This window comes from Motacilla alba, chromosome 6 (genome assembly GCF_015832195.1).
Source record: "Motacilla alba alba isolate MOTALB_02 chromosome 6, Motacilla_alba_V1.0_pri, whole genome shotgun sequence".
NCBI classification, from domain to species: Eukaryota; Metazoa; Chordata; class Aves; order Passeriformes; family Motacillidae; genus Motacilla; species Motacilla alba.
The window spans coordinates 23,947,934-23,963,801 of record NC_052021.1 but is presented as its reverse complement, the minus strand read 5'-3'; the positions used below and the strand labels follow the sequence as shown (position 1 = coordinate 23,963,801).

Sequence of the window (15,868 nt, the reverse complement as noted above, 5' to 3'; positions counted from 1 at the left end):
CAGTATGTGATTTACCCTTCTCCCATTGATGGCTCAGAATCATTTTGTGTCTTTGTCTGTCCTGTGTTTGTCTGTGGATGCTCTCACCTACGGTTCTTTCACAGAACCCTAAGCAGTGAAGTGTAGAAGCTGTACAGCTTCACCTAGCTGCCCTGCAGATGAACACTTTGCTCATTTGAAAAGCTTTCAATATTGAAATTCCTGAAAGGACCCTTTTCCCATTTATCACCTTAAAAATAATTGTAGTAAATTCTAAAATATGGCACTTAATGTAAAGGCACTTAGCTTTTAGAGGAGTCTGGCTGTGCTGCCAGAATGGCCATAAGTAGCAGTGTCCCACTTCTCACAGAGCCTTTACGAAGGTTGTGTTGGGATTGATTAGAGGTCCTAGGTCTGTTATGGGGAGGAGCTGGAATTGTTTTGATCAAGCAGTAAAGTCCTTCCCTTCTAGAACTTTAGCTGGGCAAAGCTAAGGGGTCTATGATATTATCCTTGTTTCTTGCTACAAGAGATGCCCATTAGCTCACATCACCCACTAATTCAGATTGTTTAAAAAGTCCAGCAGCAGATACAAAGCAGTGATTCATTGGGATGACACTTTAGGTTAGTGTATTTAATGACAGGCAGAATCTGTTAGGGGTCTGTTGCAATGCAATTTTCTGCAGTTGTGGAATGCCATCCAGAGCTGAGTCTTTCTGGACAAAATCTGAGCATAAATGGGCTGCTCTTAGTGTGACTGCAGTGGCAGCTCACACTTCATCACCCACAAGTACAACATTTTACTATTCAGGTAAAGATTATTGCAGTTTTAATAGTTACTGAAGGTGGCATGAACAGTGCGTATGTTGAAAGGTTTCTCTCTTTTAGCCCATATCAATACATCAGCTCCTGCTCAGGAGAACTGGGCAGTTAGCATTAGGAAGTAGCACAGGAGGAAGAAAGAGTCTCAGTGAATAAAATCGATTTTTTTTTCATACTGCTGTTTAGCTGACTGTGTCTTTGGTTTAAATGAACAAAGCATCCTATTTGCCGTAGGGTTTTCAGTTACCCAAGCCACCAGAGCCACCCTCCGTGGAAGTGGAATATTACACCATTGCTGAATTCCAGTCATGCATCTCTGATGGCATAAGCTTTCGTGGAGGACAAAAAGCAGAGGTGAGCCTTAACAGTGACTCTGGAAAAATTGTAGTATTTATCTGTTGCATGGGCAGTGGATTGGAAGCAGTGAGTTGAGAGTTTTGTCTAAGTAACATGTTCCTTGTTACCTCTTAGGTTATCGAAAAGAATTCTGGAGGCTGGTGGTATGTGCAGATTGGAGAGAAGGAAGGATGGGCTCCAGCATCTTACATTGACAAGAGAAAGAAACCGAATTTGAACAGAAGAACCAGTACTTTAACCCGCCCAAAGGTTCCTCCCCCAGCACCTCCCAGTAAACCAAAGGACTCTGAAGAAGGAACAACTCCTGGAGCAGTTTCTTCAGGAGATACCCAGGACTCTCCCCACAAGCTGAAATACGAAGAACCTGAGTATGATGTACCTGCCTTTGGCTTTGACTCGGAGTGTGAAGTGAGTGAAAGTCACCATGAAGAGGGCACTCCTGAAAAACGACTGTTTCAGCCCCTCAAGCCCTCACCTGTGTCATCACTTCAGAAAGCTAAGTTCAAAGTAGGAGAGTCTTCAGAAGAAGTCGCTCATGAAGAAGAAACCATCTATGAGAACGAGGGGTTCAGGCGTTATGTAGAAGATGCTTTGTCCAACAAGGAATCTAGTGGGGATTCTGATTCTCAGAAAAGCTCCTCTCTGTCCTTGATCCGAAGGAATTCTCCATCTTCCAGCTCTCCGAAATCATCACTCGTGAAGCTCAAGACAGACAAAAACATTCAGCCTGATCTTGGAAAATGTCACTATTCCAGGAGTGAGGAGACAAAACCAAGATCAGCTTCAGATGTCGGCTTACGTAGCGTGCCAAGAACAGGCATGAAGAAAGATCCCGGGCAGAGTCCTTCCATCAGAGCAAAGCCAATTGTTAGGCCCAAACCGTTCCTGAACAAGGCAGACTCTCAGAGCCAAGAAAAGATGGATATTAGCACTTTAAGGCGTCAGTTGAGGCCAACTGGGCAGCTCAGAGGTGGACTCAAAGGTTCAAGAAGTGAGGAGTCTGCGAGCCCCCCACGCACAGCTTCTGCAAGCCAGGATGACCCTGTTCGGAGAAGCTCGGCTGATCTCATCACAGCTCCTTCCCGTGGCGTCTTCTGCTCCAGCCATACTGCCAAAACTGAGCAAGAAAATGACTCCAGGTGTTTCTATGTGACCACTGACTCATACCAAAAGGTACAGGATTCTGAAATTTGCTTCCCAGCAGGAGTAGAAGTGGAAGTGCTGGAAAAGCAAGCCAGTGGATGGTGGTACCTGAAGTACGGAGACATGGAAGGCTGGGCTCCTTCCCATTATTTGGCTCTCCCTGATAACCAGCGAGAAACTACAGCAGCAGAGACTGATTCCTCTTTTGCCAGGAACAGGAAAAATGAAAACAAGTCAAACAGTTTAGAGAAGATAGAGAAGAGGGTTCAGGCTTTGAACACCATCAACCAGAGCAAACGTGCAACACCACCCATCCCAAGCAAACCTCCTGGTGGCTTTTCCAAAGCATCGGGGCCAGTGAAAATGAGGAATGGTGTGAGGCAGCTTGCTGTCCGTCCGCAGTCAGTGTTTGTGTCTCCACCACCAAAGGATAACAACCTGTCATGCTCCTTGCGCAGAAATGAGTCTTTAACAGCTACAGATCAGCTTAGGACCGTCCGTCGGAATTCCTCCTTCAGCAACGCGTGGTCACAGCCCGGTGACACGAAGGGAAAGCAGCCAGAGCGGCTGGGCACAGAGAGCTCTGAGACCACCTCCAACCTCCCCACGCAGAGGAATGGGATCCCTGTGTCCACAGTCAGGCCAAAGCCCATTGAGAAATCCCAGTTCATCCACAACAATCTCAAGGACATCTATGTTTCCATTGCAGACTATGAAGGGGATGAGGAGACTGCGGGGTTTCAGGAAGGTGTCTGCATGGAGGTGCTCGAAAGGAACCCAAACGGCTGGTGGTATTGCCAGATAATGAATGGTGTGAAGCCATTCAAAGGCTGGGTGCCCTCAAATTATTTGGAGAAAAAGAACTAATGTTGCAATATCTTTAACCTCCCTAATTTATACTGTTCCTGCTGTGTACATGTGGAAAAAACAATTGCTACACAAAAAGACGTTTCCCTGTGCTCCAGTTTGTACAAAGGAGTCTATATGAGGACAAATCTGCCATGTTCTGGAGAGGTTTGTGGGGTTTACATGTTGTAAAGCAACTACGAGGAAGATGCAGCATAGTCAAATGCCTTTTTGTGAAGTTGTTAATAATCTTGTATGTGTAACAGGGTATGACATCCCATCCTTCCCATTATTGATAGGAAACCAAATGTGTGCCTTTTGTGAGAGAAATACACATGCATCTACCTGGGGAGTTCTGTGCCAAACTGTTTTACAATCTTGGCTCCCTTTCTCCTCATTTTTGTCAATACGTGGAATACCCAAGAATTTTGGATGCTTTTCCACAACTTAAAGTGAGAAGCAAATGGAAGTTTCTGAAACACAGAGGGACTCTAATCCTTTGGAGATGTTCACTTTTTTTTTACTATACTCAACAGTTGGTAGGTCCAGAGTTGGAGCCTTTTCATTGTGGAGAGTTTTGGTCTCTGACTTCAGTGTTGTTACGGCTAACTCACCGGAAAAGGCCATCAGGTGGTGTGGGTTGGGGGCTTTTTGTTTCCTTTCATTCTGTCTTGTTCTTTGAGTTGGGATTTCAGGTGTTCAAGGGCAGTGATGCCTACTGGTGCTTGTAAAAACAAACCTACAAACCCCTTGCTTAAACACGTCTATTACTGTGTAGGCTTCATGTTTGGTTCTGTGCCTGACTCCTGCCAGGTGACACTAGTTGATTCTCTTCCCAAGTTGGGTTTCTCAAAAGTTATCAAAGTCAACAAAGTCCCTTAAGACACTAAAGACAAAGCTGTCAGATGTGTTAATTCTTGTTTTGCCCTCTGGTCCAAATCCAAGGGTGCTGATTGCTGGCAGGGCCCACCAAGATATTAGTGAGAAAAATTTGTAACCTTCTGCAATATCAGTGTTTACAATGAGTTGAAAAAAAAAAAAAAAGCCATCAAACTCAGTCTGCACATAATTTGTATATTTTTGAGGAATTGCTTTTGTGTTTTGTGTTTGTCTTTTCTGTGCATTCTGGGTTTCTGTATTTTTTTAGTGTGCGTGTCTAGTTTTACCAGAAAACACTTACAACTGAAGTAGGAGCTAAATATGTGTTTCTGTTCCCACTTGAATCCAAAGAGTACATTTGTACTGGAAAGTGGACCTGGGCTTCTCATGCTCAGAGATTTCATATCAAAGCAATTTGGTCTACAATGTATCTAACCAGGAAGCTGCCTCTTCTAGTTCCAGTTCTGTTTGCCTTTTGCAACTCGTGTTTTGAAATGTGGCACACGGTGTGGGTGGTGTGGGAAGTGGAAGATGTACCCATCAGAAGAGGCTAGGAACACGGAGTTATTCTTGAGGTAGCCTTGTACTGTAAATATAATTTACTAAATCCCTACTGTGCTTAAGGAAGTCATGCTTGGGGGTTTCCTTAAATGGCATTGTTAATCAATCAAGATCAGTATCTAATTCCTTTAAATAATAGGCAGCATTGTAAATCTGTTCTAAGGGAGAGTGGGGTGGGGGGAACAGAAGACCATTTCACTACTGGTTTACACAAAGCATTACAAAGCATTTACACATGTCCTTTTTTCCACCAGAGTTTCATACTGATTTGGCTTGGAAGTTAAACGTTATAAAGACTTCAAAATAGCTGGGATCAAGGGGCTGAGTAAAACAGCACAACAAGACCATATGTTACTGGGGATGTTTCACTGCCAAAAAAAAATTAGGAAATTTATATGTTATTCTTGTCTTTTTCCTTTTTTTTCCCTTTTTTCTTTTTTTTTCCTTTTTTTTTTTCTTTGTGTGTGTATGTGTGTGTGGTTTGGGGGTTTTATTAATTTCCATGATAACACTGAGAGAGTTGCCTACAGCTAGTGTGGCTGATGTCCTTTTGGTAGCTGAGACAACATCCAGGTGCCACAACTACAGGCTACGAACAGTGCTGTGGTTCCAGCAGCTCTCTGCGTGCAGGTGGGGAGGGGAGGCTGTGTGTTTGGGATCCCTTTAAATTGTGGTGGCAGGAGAAGGAGGTGTAACTGCGCAACAGCTCTTATCCCGGTGCGGGGTCCTCTTTGTACCTTGATGTCTCACCATGCGATGTGTAAGTGCATGTCCAGTTAGCTTCATCTCACTGGACGTGTGCCTGAGACATTGTGGCCCTGTCTCTCATACTTCTCCCCATTTTTAGTTGTACTAATATGGTAGCAGCCATAAAAGACTGCTGGAGCTGTTGTGAGATTATAATAGAAGTATTATATTCTTCTGCTGGACAGTATTAAATAGAGCAATACATAGAGTTATCTGCTAGATTGCAGTACTAATAGTAGTGACTTAGTGATTCGTATTAATGTTATGATTTATTTTAACAATAATGATGCGGAAGTGGTTCATTATTTTGAATTAATGCACTTTAACAATAAAAGAAACCAAAGTGGAAGCCAATGCAGAGAACTAAGTGCATTATTTAAAGGTGCAGTATATAATTATCATTTTCTTGAAGCACATATTTATTAAGAATTAACTTATTATTTAAAATATTCTAAAGTTTTGTTTAAAGACATTCCCACTAGGTCATCTCTTTGGGGGGATGTAAAGCACAGCTCCCAGATCTTCTGCATTGAGCCACTGAATTCTCTGAGTCTGTTATGATCTGACATGAGCCCCTGTCCAAGGAGGGGAGAGCAGCAAGGAGAGAGAAGAGCTCTGACTGCTGGAAATACTCACATTTGCATCCAGCAAAGCCAAGCCCTGGGCTCCTCTGAACTGCAGGAGTCCTTGCAGGGTGTGGGGTGGCACAGGTGTTCTTGGCACAGTTCCAGAGCCTGGCTGCTGGCCCCAGTGGATGCGAGTTCTCAGTGAGGTTCAGGTTAGGAAGCCTCAGGATCTGCCTGAGACAGGCATTCGTCTGTCCCACAGCTCCTGTTCCATCTTGCTGGCTTGCTTCTCCAGCTCTGGCTTTTGCAGGGAAGTGGTTTGCAGTGCTCCAGCAGGGCAGGATCGCAGTGCCTGCAGTACAGCCAGGATTTTCTCATGCAGCAGCTCCATGGCTCAGTTGGTGCTTTATCCCATCCTAAAGGCTTCACGCCCTCCAGAGGAGAGGCCAGACCCTGTAGAAGCAGAGCCACACTTGTGGCCTCCCACTGCCCTCACCTCTACCAGCAAAAAGGATGGGGTACAGATGGCCTGCTTGGTGCCAGAAATTATTGTTGGCCACCACTTGGCATGCTGGCTTCCACCCTGGTGGAAAAGCTTCCATTTGGGCTTCCCTTCACTTGGTAGTTGTTTTGGCTGCTTGTGTTTAAAAGGGCACTTTTAAAACAAATACTCCCAATGCAATTTTCCCCACTCCTGTCTTACCATTGTCATCATCTCTCACTGAGGTGTTCTCTCTTTTTTTTGATGCTTTCAACTGAGAGATATCACAAAAATAATTATTTTTTCCATCGGTGAGCAGCTAGTTTTGGTCGGTTCTACTGATACCTGAAATAGCAAGCCCTTCACTCTTAGCTGTGAAGCAGAGGGAAAGGCCCTAAGCTACATCAGCAAAGCTGACTGCAGGGCAGGAAAACCTGGCAGAGTACTCAGAGGGCAGTGTAGTGCTAGAAGTGTTTTAGCTCTTTTCTAAAAATGTTAGCGTTGCCTTTTATTTGCTAAATTGTCAGAACTGACACTGGATCAAGAGCAATATTTAAATGTAATGTACACCTCAGTGAACACTCAATGCAGAAATCAATAGTACTGTTTAAATTTCTCTTTCAGATTGGTAAGAGGAAGAGTCTGCAGGGCTTGAGGAAAGCCATTTGCAGCTGAAGGGGGCCCTCCTCTGGGGGCAGAGGCGGCTGCTCATGCTGTCTTGCTCTCACCCACTCTCTGTGTTTTCCAAAAAGTCTTGAATTTGGACCAGCAGAAATTCCAAACTCCAATGCCAGAGAACAAAATTAAAGAATGTGAAAATTGTGTCTTGCTGTATACTGCAACTTTAATAATAATGAGCACTTCTGAGTTCGTTATTGAGGTTTATATAATGCCTGAAATGTTTATTTGCTGGTTTCCCTTGTCTCCCCTTTCAAAACACTTTCTCATAACAGCAAGAGTCATGCATTTTGTTAGGAGTCCTTCCCCATGGGAGGCAATTCCTGTTCATTGTTTCAGCTGTCACCCCATGCAATGGGTGAGTGAAGTCCTACACGTACCAGTCCTTTGCAAGCCACACCTTTCAAGATAAAAGAGATGATGGGCACATGTTGGGGTACTTAACTGATGTGTCAACAGGAAGTTTTTTAATCGGTGTATTCGATAGTAGCAAATACACAATAAGGAAAGATTGGGATTGTCTTGCAGCTAGACTCTTCAAAATGGAAATTCACATCTGCATGGGTATAGCTGAAAAATGCATTTGTCCCTTGTGGATGTGTACCCCAAAGACTCCTTCCATTATGATGCTATAAAGTTTGACGAAGGCATTATATAATTGTTTTCATCACTTTCAGATCTTAATGAATCATATTTTATTGTAATATATATTCATTGCTTTCCTCAGTTAAAAAGAAAGTTACTGCTTTTATCTTATATGAAAAACAAGGGAATTTGATAAAGCATTCATTATTTTCATATTACTAGTATTAACAGATTAGAACTAGTACTATTTAATTTTAGATCTTCATAGCTAGCTTGTTAATAACTCATAATTTCCTGTGTTATATCCTACTATTTTTTCTATTTTTTCCCAAATATTCTGCATTCTTGAGAAAAAGCAAATCCAATGAGTGGATAAGTGCAATATTCATAGAATAAACAGGCCCCTCATCCAGGACTTGGAGTGGAACGTGCAGTGTGAAATGTTTGCAATTTTCTATTCATGCACTCTTAGGGAAGGGGAAATTCAGGGGAGGGGGCAACTGGATGAAAACAGGACCCTTGGGTAGGTAGAGACTGACAGCTGGGATGGCTTGGGTTGGGAATGGCTGCTTTCCATAAACAAGTATCACCTGGTAGTGGAAGTATAAGGATTATGATGCATGTTGCCAGGATTATGTATAGAATGTGCATTAACATCCTTATCAATACAGGACTTCTGAGCTATGCTTGAAACACTCTGTGTGTCATCCATGCATGATTCTGTCTTCTGGTTTGTCTCTGCTGGTTACGTCCTCTGTTGCGCTTCAGATTTGGTGGTAGCTTCAGAAGGGAAAATAATTCTGCTGGTGCAGTCCCAAGTTTGGCTACTGCATTGTTACTTGTATTTATTGCAAGAGCTATGGGAATATTTTTACAGGTCCTTACTTTTCTGTCCTTACTGTTAAACTAAGAAGAAAAACTCTCCCTTTTATCTGGGTTAATTCTCACCTGCAGAATTTCACAGATGTTTTGGATATTGATTTCATATTTCTTGGCTTGCAAAGGTGGATCTCTCAGGTCCTAAATAAAGTTGGGCAGAAACTTTGCTCTTCAAAAGAGGTATTGTCTTAAATTGTGTTTGAATGGAAGGAGAACTTCCATCTGTCAAAAATAATGTGACTTTACAGGTAGCAGCAAAATCTACTACCTTTGAAAAACTGGATTGTTTTTGTAAGGTGCAAGAGAAATGTGAAAGCCAGAGCACTTGACTCTCTGAGCTCTGGAAAGTACATCTCCTGTGGCTCTAGTTCATTACTCGGGAGAGATGTACCTCAGTTTTCTGCTTAATTTTTGTCCTGCTGTTCTTAAGTTTGTCAAAAATCCTTAATATTACCAGAGACCTTTGCATTCAAACAGAAAAACTGAATTCTGCAGCTGTACTGAAATAGTATCAAACACGTGATTTTGGAAAACCTCTAATACTTTACCAATTAGGAATCTGGTTTTAAGGAGCCAACTTAATTCTTTCACATGCCCTTGTCTAAACTGGCAAGAGGCCCAGGAGCATCAGTAGAGTTACACTGAAAGAAGACCCTTGTGGGTGCTCAGCATGGACCGTTCTCAGCACAAGCAAGCTCTGTGCACTCCGTTCCTACGCCTCCAAAGGGTGCACAGGACTGCTTAGCCTTGGTGCTGCTCTGCCATGATCCACTGTGCTGCAAACCTTGCAGCTCTTTAAAACCAGCTGGAGCTTTGCTGCTATTTGCTGGTGCTTTTCCGTCACCAGCTGCTCCTTCTCTGTCAGCTTCAGATGCTATTTAGCCACGTAGTGAAGTGCTGCGTGTCAGTGCAGTGTTTGATAGCTGCCATCAGTACCAGTATGATGGTCTGAGAGCATATGTTTGTCTAAGTTATTTTGTTTTCATTTGCTTTTTGTTGCTTGCTAGAAGCAGGGACCAGCACTGCGATGATGCATGGGGAATGTGTCCGCACACTTGAACTGTTTGATGGCCTCTGCTAACGCTGCCCAGTGCTTGTGCTGCTCTTTCTGCCCCTCTGTGCTGCTCAGTAGTCGTGTCTGTTGTGTGTCTGTAATTTTCAAACAAAGTACTGTACGTAAGGCCGGATCCAGAAGCCCCCAGTCAGCTGACTTTGGGTTGGGATGTAGGTTGCTGTTGCTGCTTTTCCTCCTCCATCTTAGACCCAGTTTGGAACAAAGCACAGGTGTCTGTAAAAAGTCACCTGTAACTCTACTTTGGGGTGTCAGTTTTGCAGGGTGTGCCAAGGGTGGAACAAGGAGATCTTTTCTCTTGGTGCCCTTGCATCAGGGCCGGGACTCCGCAGCAATTCCTGGAGCGGAAGCTGCGCCGCACTGCGTGCGGACATGGCTGGCTTGGGCAGAACAAATTTGTTTCCCCTATTTTATATTGTCAGGGCTGGGCTGGTCCCATCAACTATGTTCTTCATTTGTTCTTGCATCAAGGTAGTGTTGATTTTTAGTTGGAGAGTGCAATTTTTTTTTGTGTTTGGTTTTTTAATAAATAAATTTGGTTTCAAGCTTCACACTGGCGTTTTACAGACCTGTTCTTGTCAGCATAAGCCACTACTGTCCTGAGTTGAGACTCCTGTTTGTTACTGAATTAAAATTATGGGAATTATGTTGATCGTTTGGAAAGAAATTAGAAAATAAATTAGAAGTAACTATATTGGCAGGGGGAGAGATAGATAAAATATGAGGAAAAAGATGTTTCTAATAAGGCCATGAATTATTTGGTCTGACACTGCAGGTGCTGTCTCTGTATAGATGGTTTAAATACATCACTGCTCTGTGACAGGATTTTTTGTTATTGAGAAGAGTTGATTTTTTTCAGTCCCTAATATACTATGATAATCTGTATCCTGAAGCCACCGATCCACCAACAGAAGACAAACACGAGTTATCTGCTTGTTGGAGTTGAGGCAGTTTGTGTGTCTGGGAGTTTGCATACACCGAGGTTCAGCTGGTGGACTGGGCAAGCATGGCTGTTCTAGACCTGTCCATGTTGGCAGGAACAACCCGGTGCTAGTAGTGCTTCTGGAAAAATGTTGGCTTTAGTGACCTTTCCCTGATGCTCAGGATTATTTGGTTACAATGGTACCTGTCCTGGTCCCTGTTTGGTGGAGGAGAAAAACAGGTGGGAGAGAGAATCACTGTAAGAAAAGTTTTTAAATATAGCATTTAATATTTAGGTAAATATTTCAGGTTTCTCCAGATATTCCCCATCAAAGCTGTTACTGACTCTGTATTTGATGACTGAAAGATAAGGAAAGTGGCAGCATTCTCTGTGCAAACAGTTCTTTTGTGGTTGGAGTGCTTGTTCTTGAACTGCTTCTGGGTCACCAAGGAAGTAGTAATAAATAAACAAAATCCCATCATCACCCTTGGGTGATGACTAGACAGGCATTGAATTCTGTCCTGACACTGGGTCCCCCAGAACACATTCATTCAGTTTGTTTCTGTCCCCTTGAAGCAGGACAGAAAAGAATAGTGCAGTCACTGGAGCTTAGCCTGTAGCAACTAGAAAACTGGAACAAATAAAAAAGAAAATAAAAAGAGACCTTTTTAAAAATGAAGTATTTCAGTGAATAGCTGACTTAACTGCTTCCTGTCTTGGACTTTCGGGGAAGGAGGAAGTTAAAATTGGTTCCACTTGCTAGGAGGAATTTTTCTGTGTCATGCTGAACAGGCTTGCTGAAAAGTCTTGCTCATTACTCGTGATGAGTTCAAACCTGGAATATTGCAAAAGCAAAGCACATGTAGCATTGCAATGACTTTTTGTACTGAAGGTCCAAAGTGAGTGTTGTGGGGTCAGTAGTGTACAGAGTAAGTGCATTTGTGCTGTCTGGCTGACTTGCACATGCCATCAGTTCCTTTAGTGCAGATTTAATTGCAGACAGCAGTGCTTATTACTCTGCTAGCAGTGTTTAGGGAGGATCATGTAGATGAGCCTCCTCACTTAAGGCTCAATATCAAATATCATATCAGGAGAAGTCCTGCCAGCAGCTTGATTGATTGCTGCTTAGGCTGAAGTTCAGATGTGGGTAACTCCAGGAGGGTGTTGAAAGCAAACCATATCTCTGGATATATCTCTGTTATCTCTGCAAACCATAGGTAGTGAGTTACTGGGAGCCTAAACCTGTTCATGCAGGAAGGCTGAAATTTGTTTGAGCTATTGTGCTCCTCTGCATTAGCAGAGCAATGGCACATGTCTGTACTGGAAGCTCCTAGAGGGTTTGCTGTCCCAAAGTTTTATTTGACCAAAAAGAAAAAAACCTATGGATCTAGGCCTGGTCTAAGTGAAGTTTTGCAGTGGGTTTCTTGGGTGGTTGATGTTCTTCATGTGACCTTGAAAACTAGATGCTGTTGTCATTTCTGTGTTGGTGTAGAGCTCCTTTTTTTTTTAGTGGTTAGGTGGTGGGAATGTACCTGGTGGAGCTTGGAATCTTGGGAGAGTATGTCGGTGACCAGAGGTAGAGAAATGTGTGGCTGGTCTTAGTGTGTGTGTGGTCAAGTTGGTGACACTTTTTTGTCTTTTGTTTGTTTTGTTTTTAATATGGGAACCAATTTGTCTGTTCTACTTTGGAAAAGGTCTAGAAGTTGGTGTGGTTTCTGTTGCAGTAAATATGAGAAGGAGTTAGCTGAGAGCTTTTTTTGTTTGTTTGTTTTTGGGGGGGTTTTTTAAGAGAGTTCATGGGCAAGAGACCATTTAGTTTGTTTTGGGTTGCAAGTTAAGCTAAGGAAGAAAATGAGTCTGGGGAAATCCTTTTTTGTGGTAACAGCTTTGGACCATATTTTGTTGTGGCCTCTGATCCAGCTCCACTGAAGGCAGTGGAGTGAATATTGTTGATCATGTAGATGTTAAAGCTTTTGGTCATGAATTAATTCTTAGAGAGGTGACAGGTATCTTGACATTCACAGCATGTCATAACAAATGTGAGCTAGGGACAGAAATAATAACTGTAGCTTCAAGCAGTGTTCAGTTTTTGTTTAATGAACTTGAGATGCTGACCAGTTGGGTAAAAACTGTTTGTACAATGAACAACTCCTGCAAGGGTCCAGATGTGCTTGAGTCTGTGAGAGTTTTTCCTAGGACAGGCAATCATATGCATGGTAAAAAAAAAAAAAGACTTTCTCAGTCGTGCCAGTAAAACTGAAATCCAGTAAAGTGACACTTTCTGCACTCAACAGTATCTTTTGCCATTGAGGGATTAGATGCCCCATTCTGTCTGAGCTGGCACAAAACAGACATTTTTGTGACCAGTCCCTGAGTCTGTGTGTAAACATTTGTAAAGACTGGATGCAGATTACAGTACTAGTTAACAAAATGAGCAACTTTTCTGTGGGCCAAGACAAAAGATGTATTATCAGTGAGGAAAATACAGATCTCCTTTTTGCCAAATGACTCCCTAGAAATTTCCCTCAAGCTTCAGCACAAATCAGGTGGGACCTGTGAGGATTTAGCTGATACATATGGTACTGGGAGCCCGTTTCTGTGACTGGGACAACAGAATTGTGGCTTTATCCCAGCAAGAAATGATGAAATCATCATAGATCAATGTTTTCATTTGTTCTGGATATGACAGTGGTGGAGGGAATGAGCTGTGAAAAGCATTAGCTCCCCCTTAATCCAGATTTGCAGACTTTACTCAATTGCAGTGCCCAGTCCAGAACTATTTCAGAGCTGTCCTCGTGGCTGTGCCCTGTGTGGGACAGGGAATGCACTCAGAGGGCTGCCCTCCTCTCTGTGCCATGACCAACTGCTTGCTCAGAGAACTGCAAAACAATGTAAAGTAATTGAGGTTGGGGATTTTTCCCTAGAGCAATGTATTCTAAAGCAGTGAAGTAAAAACAAGTGCTTGTTTGGGAAATTTTAATCATGTCTCTCTAAAGGTGGAAACTCAGCATGAGTCTCTCAACAGAGAATAAGAAACACCATCTGTCTTGGGAAATGGTACATGTGAAGATGCAGAACAAGGACTGCAGATTACTGTGTGTCTAAAAGTAGATTTCAGCATTTCTCTATAGGCATTTGTTAGAGCTGTTGTTATTTTGGAACTGAACAGCATTTAATAATGGTTAGTCAGGACTGCTCAAAAATTCCTGCAGGAAAGCTTAAAGACAGTTTGAGTTCTGAACACTTATAGGAGAGGGAGTTGTAAGAAACATAAAATATGGCCAGGTGCTTTATGAACCTAATTTTTCTTCTAGGATTATCACACATCCTTGGGATTGTGTCCTGGCATGCACTAGTGCTGGTCAGTGACAGCTCTTTGCAAGAATTCAGAACAGTGCATCTGATGGGCATGTGTGTATTGGAAAAGATGAGCCTAAAAAGGCCTTGGAGTAAAGAACACCTGATAAAAGAACTCCTGATTTGCATGTTCCAGATATGCTGAAATAACTTGCATTGAGGCAACTTCAGCTCCTTCCAGGCATCTGCCATCACCCACCCTGGCAGCTCGCAGGTGGTGGAGGGTGGCAAATGTTGGTGGGAAGGGAAATTCAGGATGCATGCTGTCACTGCTCTTCCTGCTCTGTGCCTGAAGTCAGAGCTCTGCTGGGCCAAAGCAGGACCAGACCCTTGGCACAGTGTTTGCCATGTCCCACAGGGCTCTGCCAAGCACGCTGAGTGACCTTTGCTGACCTGGGTGCTGCTGCCCAGCCAGGATGCTCCCTCCTCCCTGTGTGTGGGACCCTGGGAGGTTGGGAGAGACTGCCAGAATTTGAGAAGTGTTTTCTCAGAGAAATTACAAGTTCTTGCAATATGAACCTCTAATGCTTTCAAAGACTCAGGCAGAAAGGACTTGCTAAACAAACTGTACCTGTCATCTCCCAGTTCATTGATTGCTTGGACCAAAGGTGGTGCTAAATCTGATCTTTGTCTGTAATATTTATATTTTGTTGAACTTTTTTTTTTTTAAGTGTTTGATAAAACAGATGCAGTGTCCTTCTTACATGAGAAATTTAGTCCCAGCTTGGGACATGGCAAAGCTCCCTGGACCTTCAGGGCCCAGGATTGTTGCCTGTTACCATTTGAGCAGGCTTGCAGTGTTGGGGGGGAGGTGGGGAAAGGGTACTCTATCTTCAAATGCTTGCAGACTGTAAGAATTGACTTGTGATTTGTTTGTTTGTTTGTTGGTATTTTGTTTACAATGCCTCTTATGCCCTAAGGAAAAATAAATTTTTGACCTTTTTAATTGTGATCCAGTTGGTTTGTTTTGTGGGGGTTTTTCTTCTAATTTTTTCAGTACTGTTTTGATTCCATTTGAATTCCACTGAATTTATATTTCCCAGAATAACTTGTAATTTGTGTCTTCTTGCAATTGCGAATTTCATCTTAGGCTAAATGGATACAGGACCTTGTCTTGTTCCCTGGCTGAAGTTGTTACTGTATGTTGTATTTTTGTATTTTTTCTGTTCCACAAAGTTTATGGAAAAGTCACCTGAGCCTTCAAATATGAACTTTAGTCTGTGTTGAGCAAGTTCTTAAGGTTTACAGTACTCAAGGAAGGATGCTTTTTTGGAGAAGGATAGGATCAAAATAAGTTGAAAAGCGTACTTTTACAAAAGTGGTCCTTCGGCTCTCTGAATAGAGTTGCTTTGCAAGGTGGGATGAGCCCCGTGTGCAGTCTGCAGAGCAGGTGGTGCTTGAACATGGGATACTGAGGTCTGATCCTGCAAGGTTTCTTGGCACTGCTGACTCCTCTTACCTGTCTCTGAATGTTGGAGGCCCAAATAGCTCAACAAGTTGAGGTCATTGCTGTGCAAAGCAGCAGATGGGTAAAACTGAACTTCCTGGTAATGGATCCCCTCTCCTTATGCAGGGACATCTCTTGGGGATGCCTAAGGCAGCGGATTAGGGGATATACTGGGTGAGGAGGTTTTAACAAGGCATGTAATATAGAGGGGTAACAAGGTTGGGTTTTAGCTCTTCAGTTCCCAGCCTGACCGTAGATGTTCCTCTGTGCTGGCAGGTAGGTGAATGGTGCACAAGGAGTCCTGTTGGGGCACCCCAGCTCTCTGAAGGATGCCAGGAATTGAATCTGATGCAGCACACAGTCCTGGGCACCAACGTAGTGCCAAGTGTGACTGGAAACTGCCCCCTCTTCCCTTTGTGCCGAGTGAGCCAACCAGCTTGAGAGGGTTTTTTTGGTGTGATGCAATCACTATTTACTAATGTATCCCCTTGTACACTGTAAGTCACTGTTAATTGCTCACCTCTTGCCCATTTTTCTCGGAGAACCG

The 15,868-nt window shown here is 43.1% G+C and overlaps 1 protein-coding gene across 11 annotated transcripts in view; it reads left to right on the top strand.

The window, feature by feature from the left end:
• Nucleotides 1-14,826, top strand: part of SH3PXD2A (SH3 and PX domains 2A) — a 248,561-nt gene extending 233,735 nt beyond the window's left edge. For 10 of the 11 annotated variants that reach the window (XM_038141673.1, XM_038141674.1, XM_038141671.1 and 7 more), the window contains 2 exons: nucleotides 1,036-1,155; nucleotides 1,273-14,826. In XM_038141673.1, the coding sequence (XP_037997601.1) occupies nucleotides 1,036-1,155; nucleotides 1,273-3,168 (2,016 nt within the window). In that variant the 3' untranslated portion in view covers nucleotides 3,169-14,826. The remainder of the gene's footprint in view (nucleotides 1-1,035; nucleotides 1,156-1,272) is intronic. The other variant, XM_038141672.1, reaches the window with a different exon arrangement.
• The last annotated feature ends 1,042 nt before the right edge of the window (nucleotides 14,827-15,868 follow it).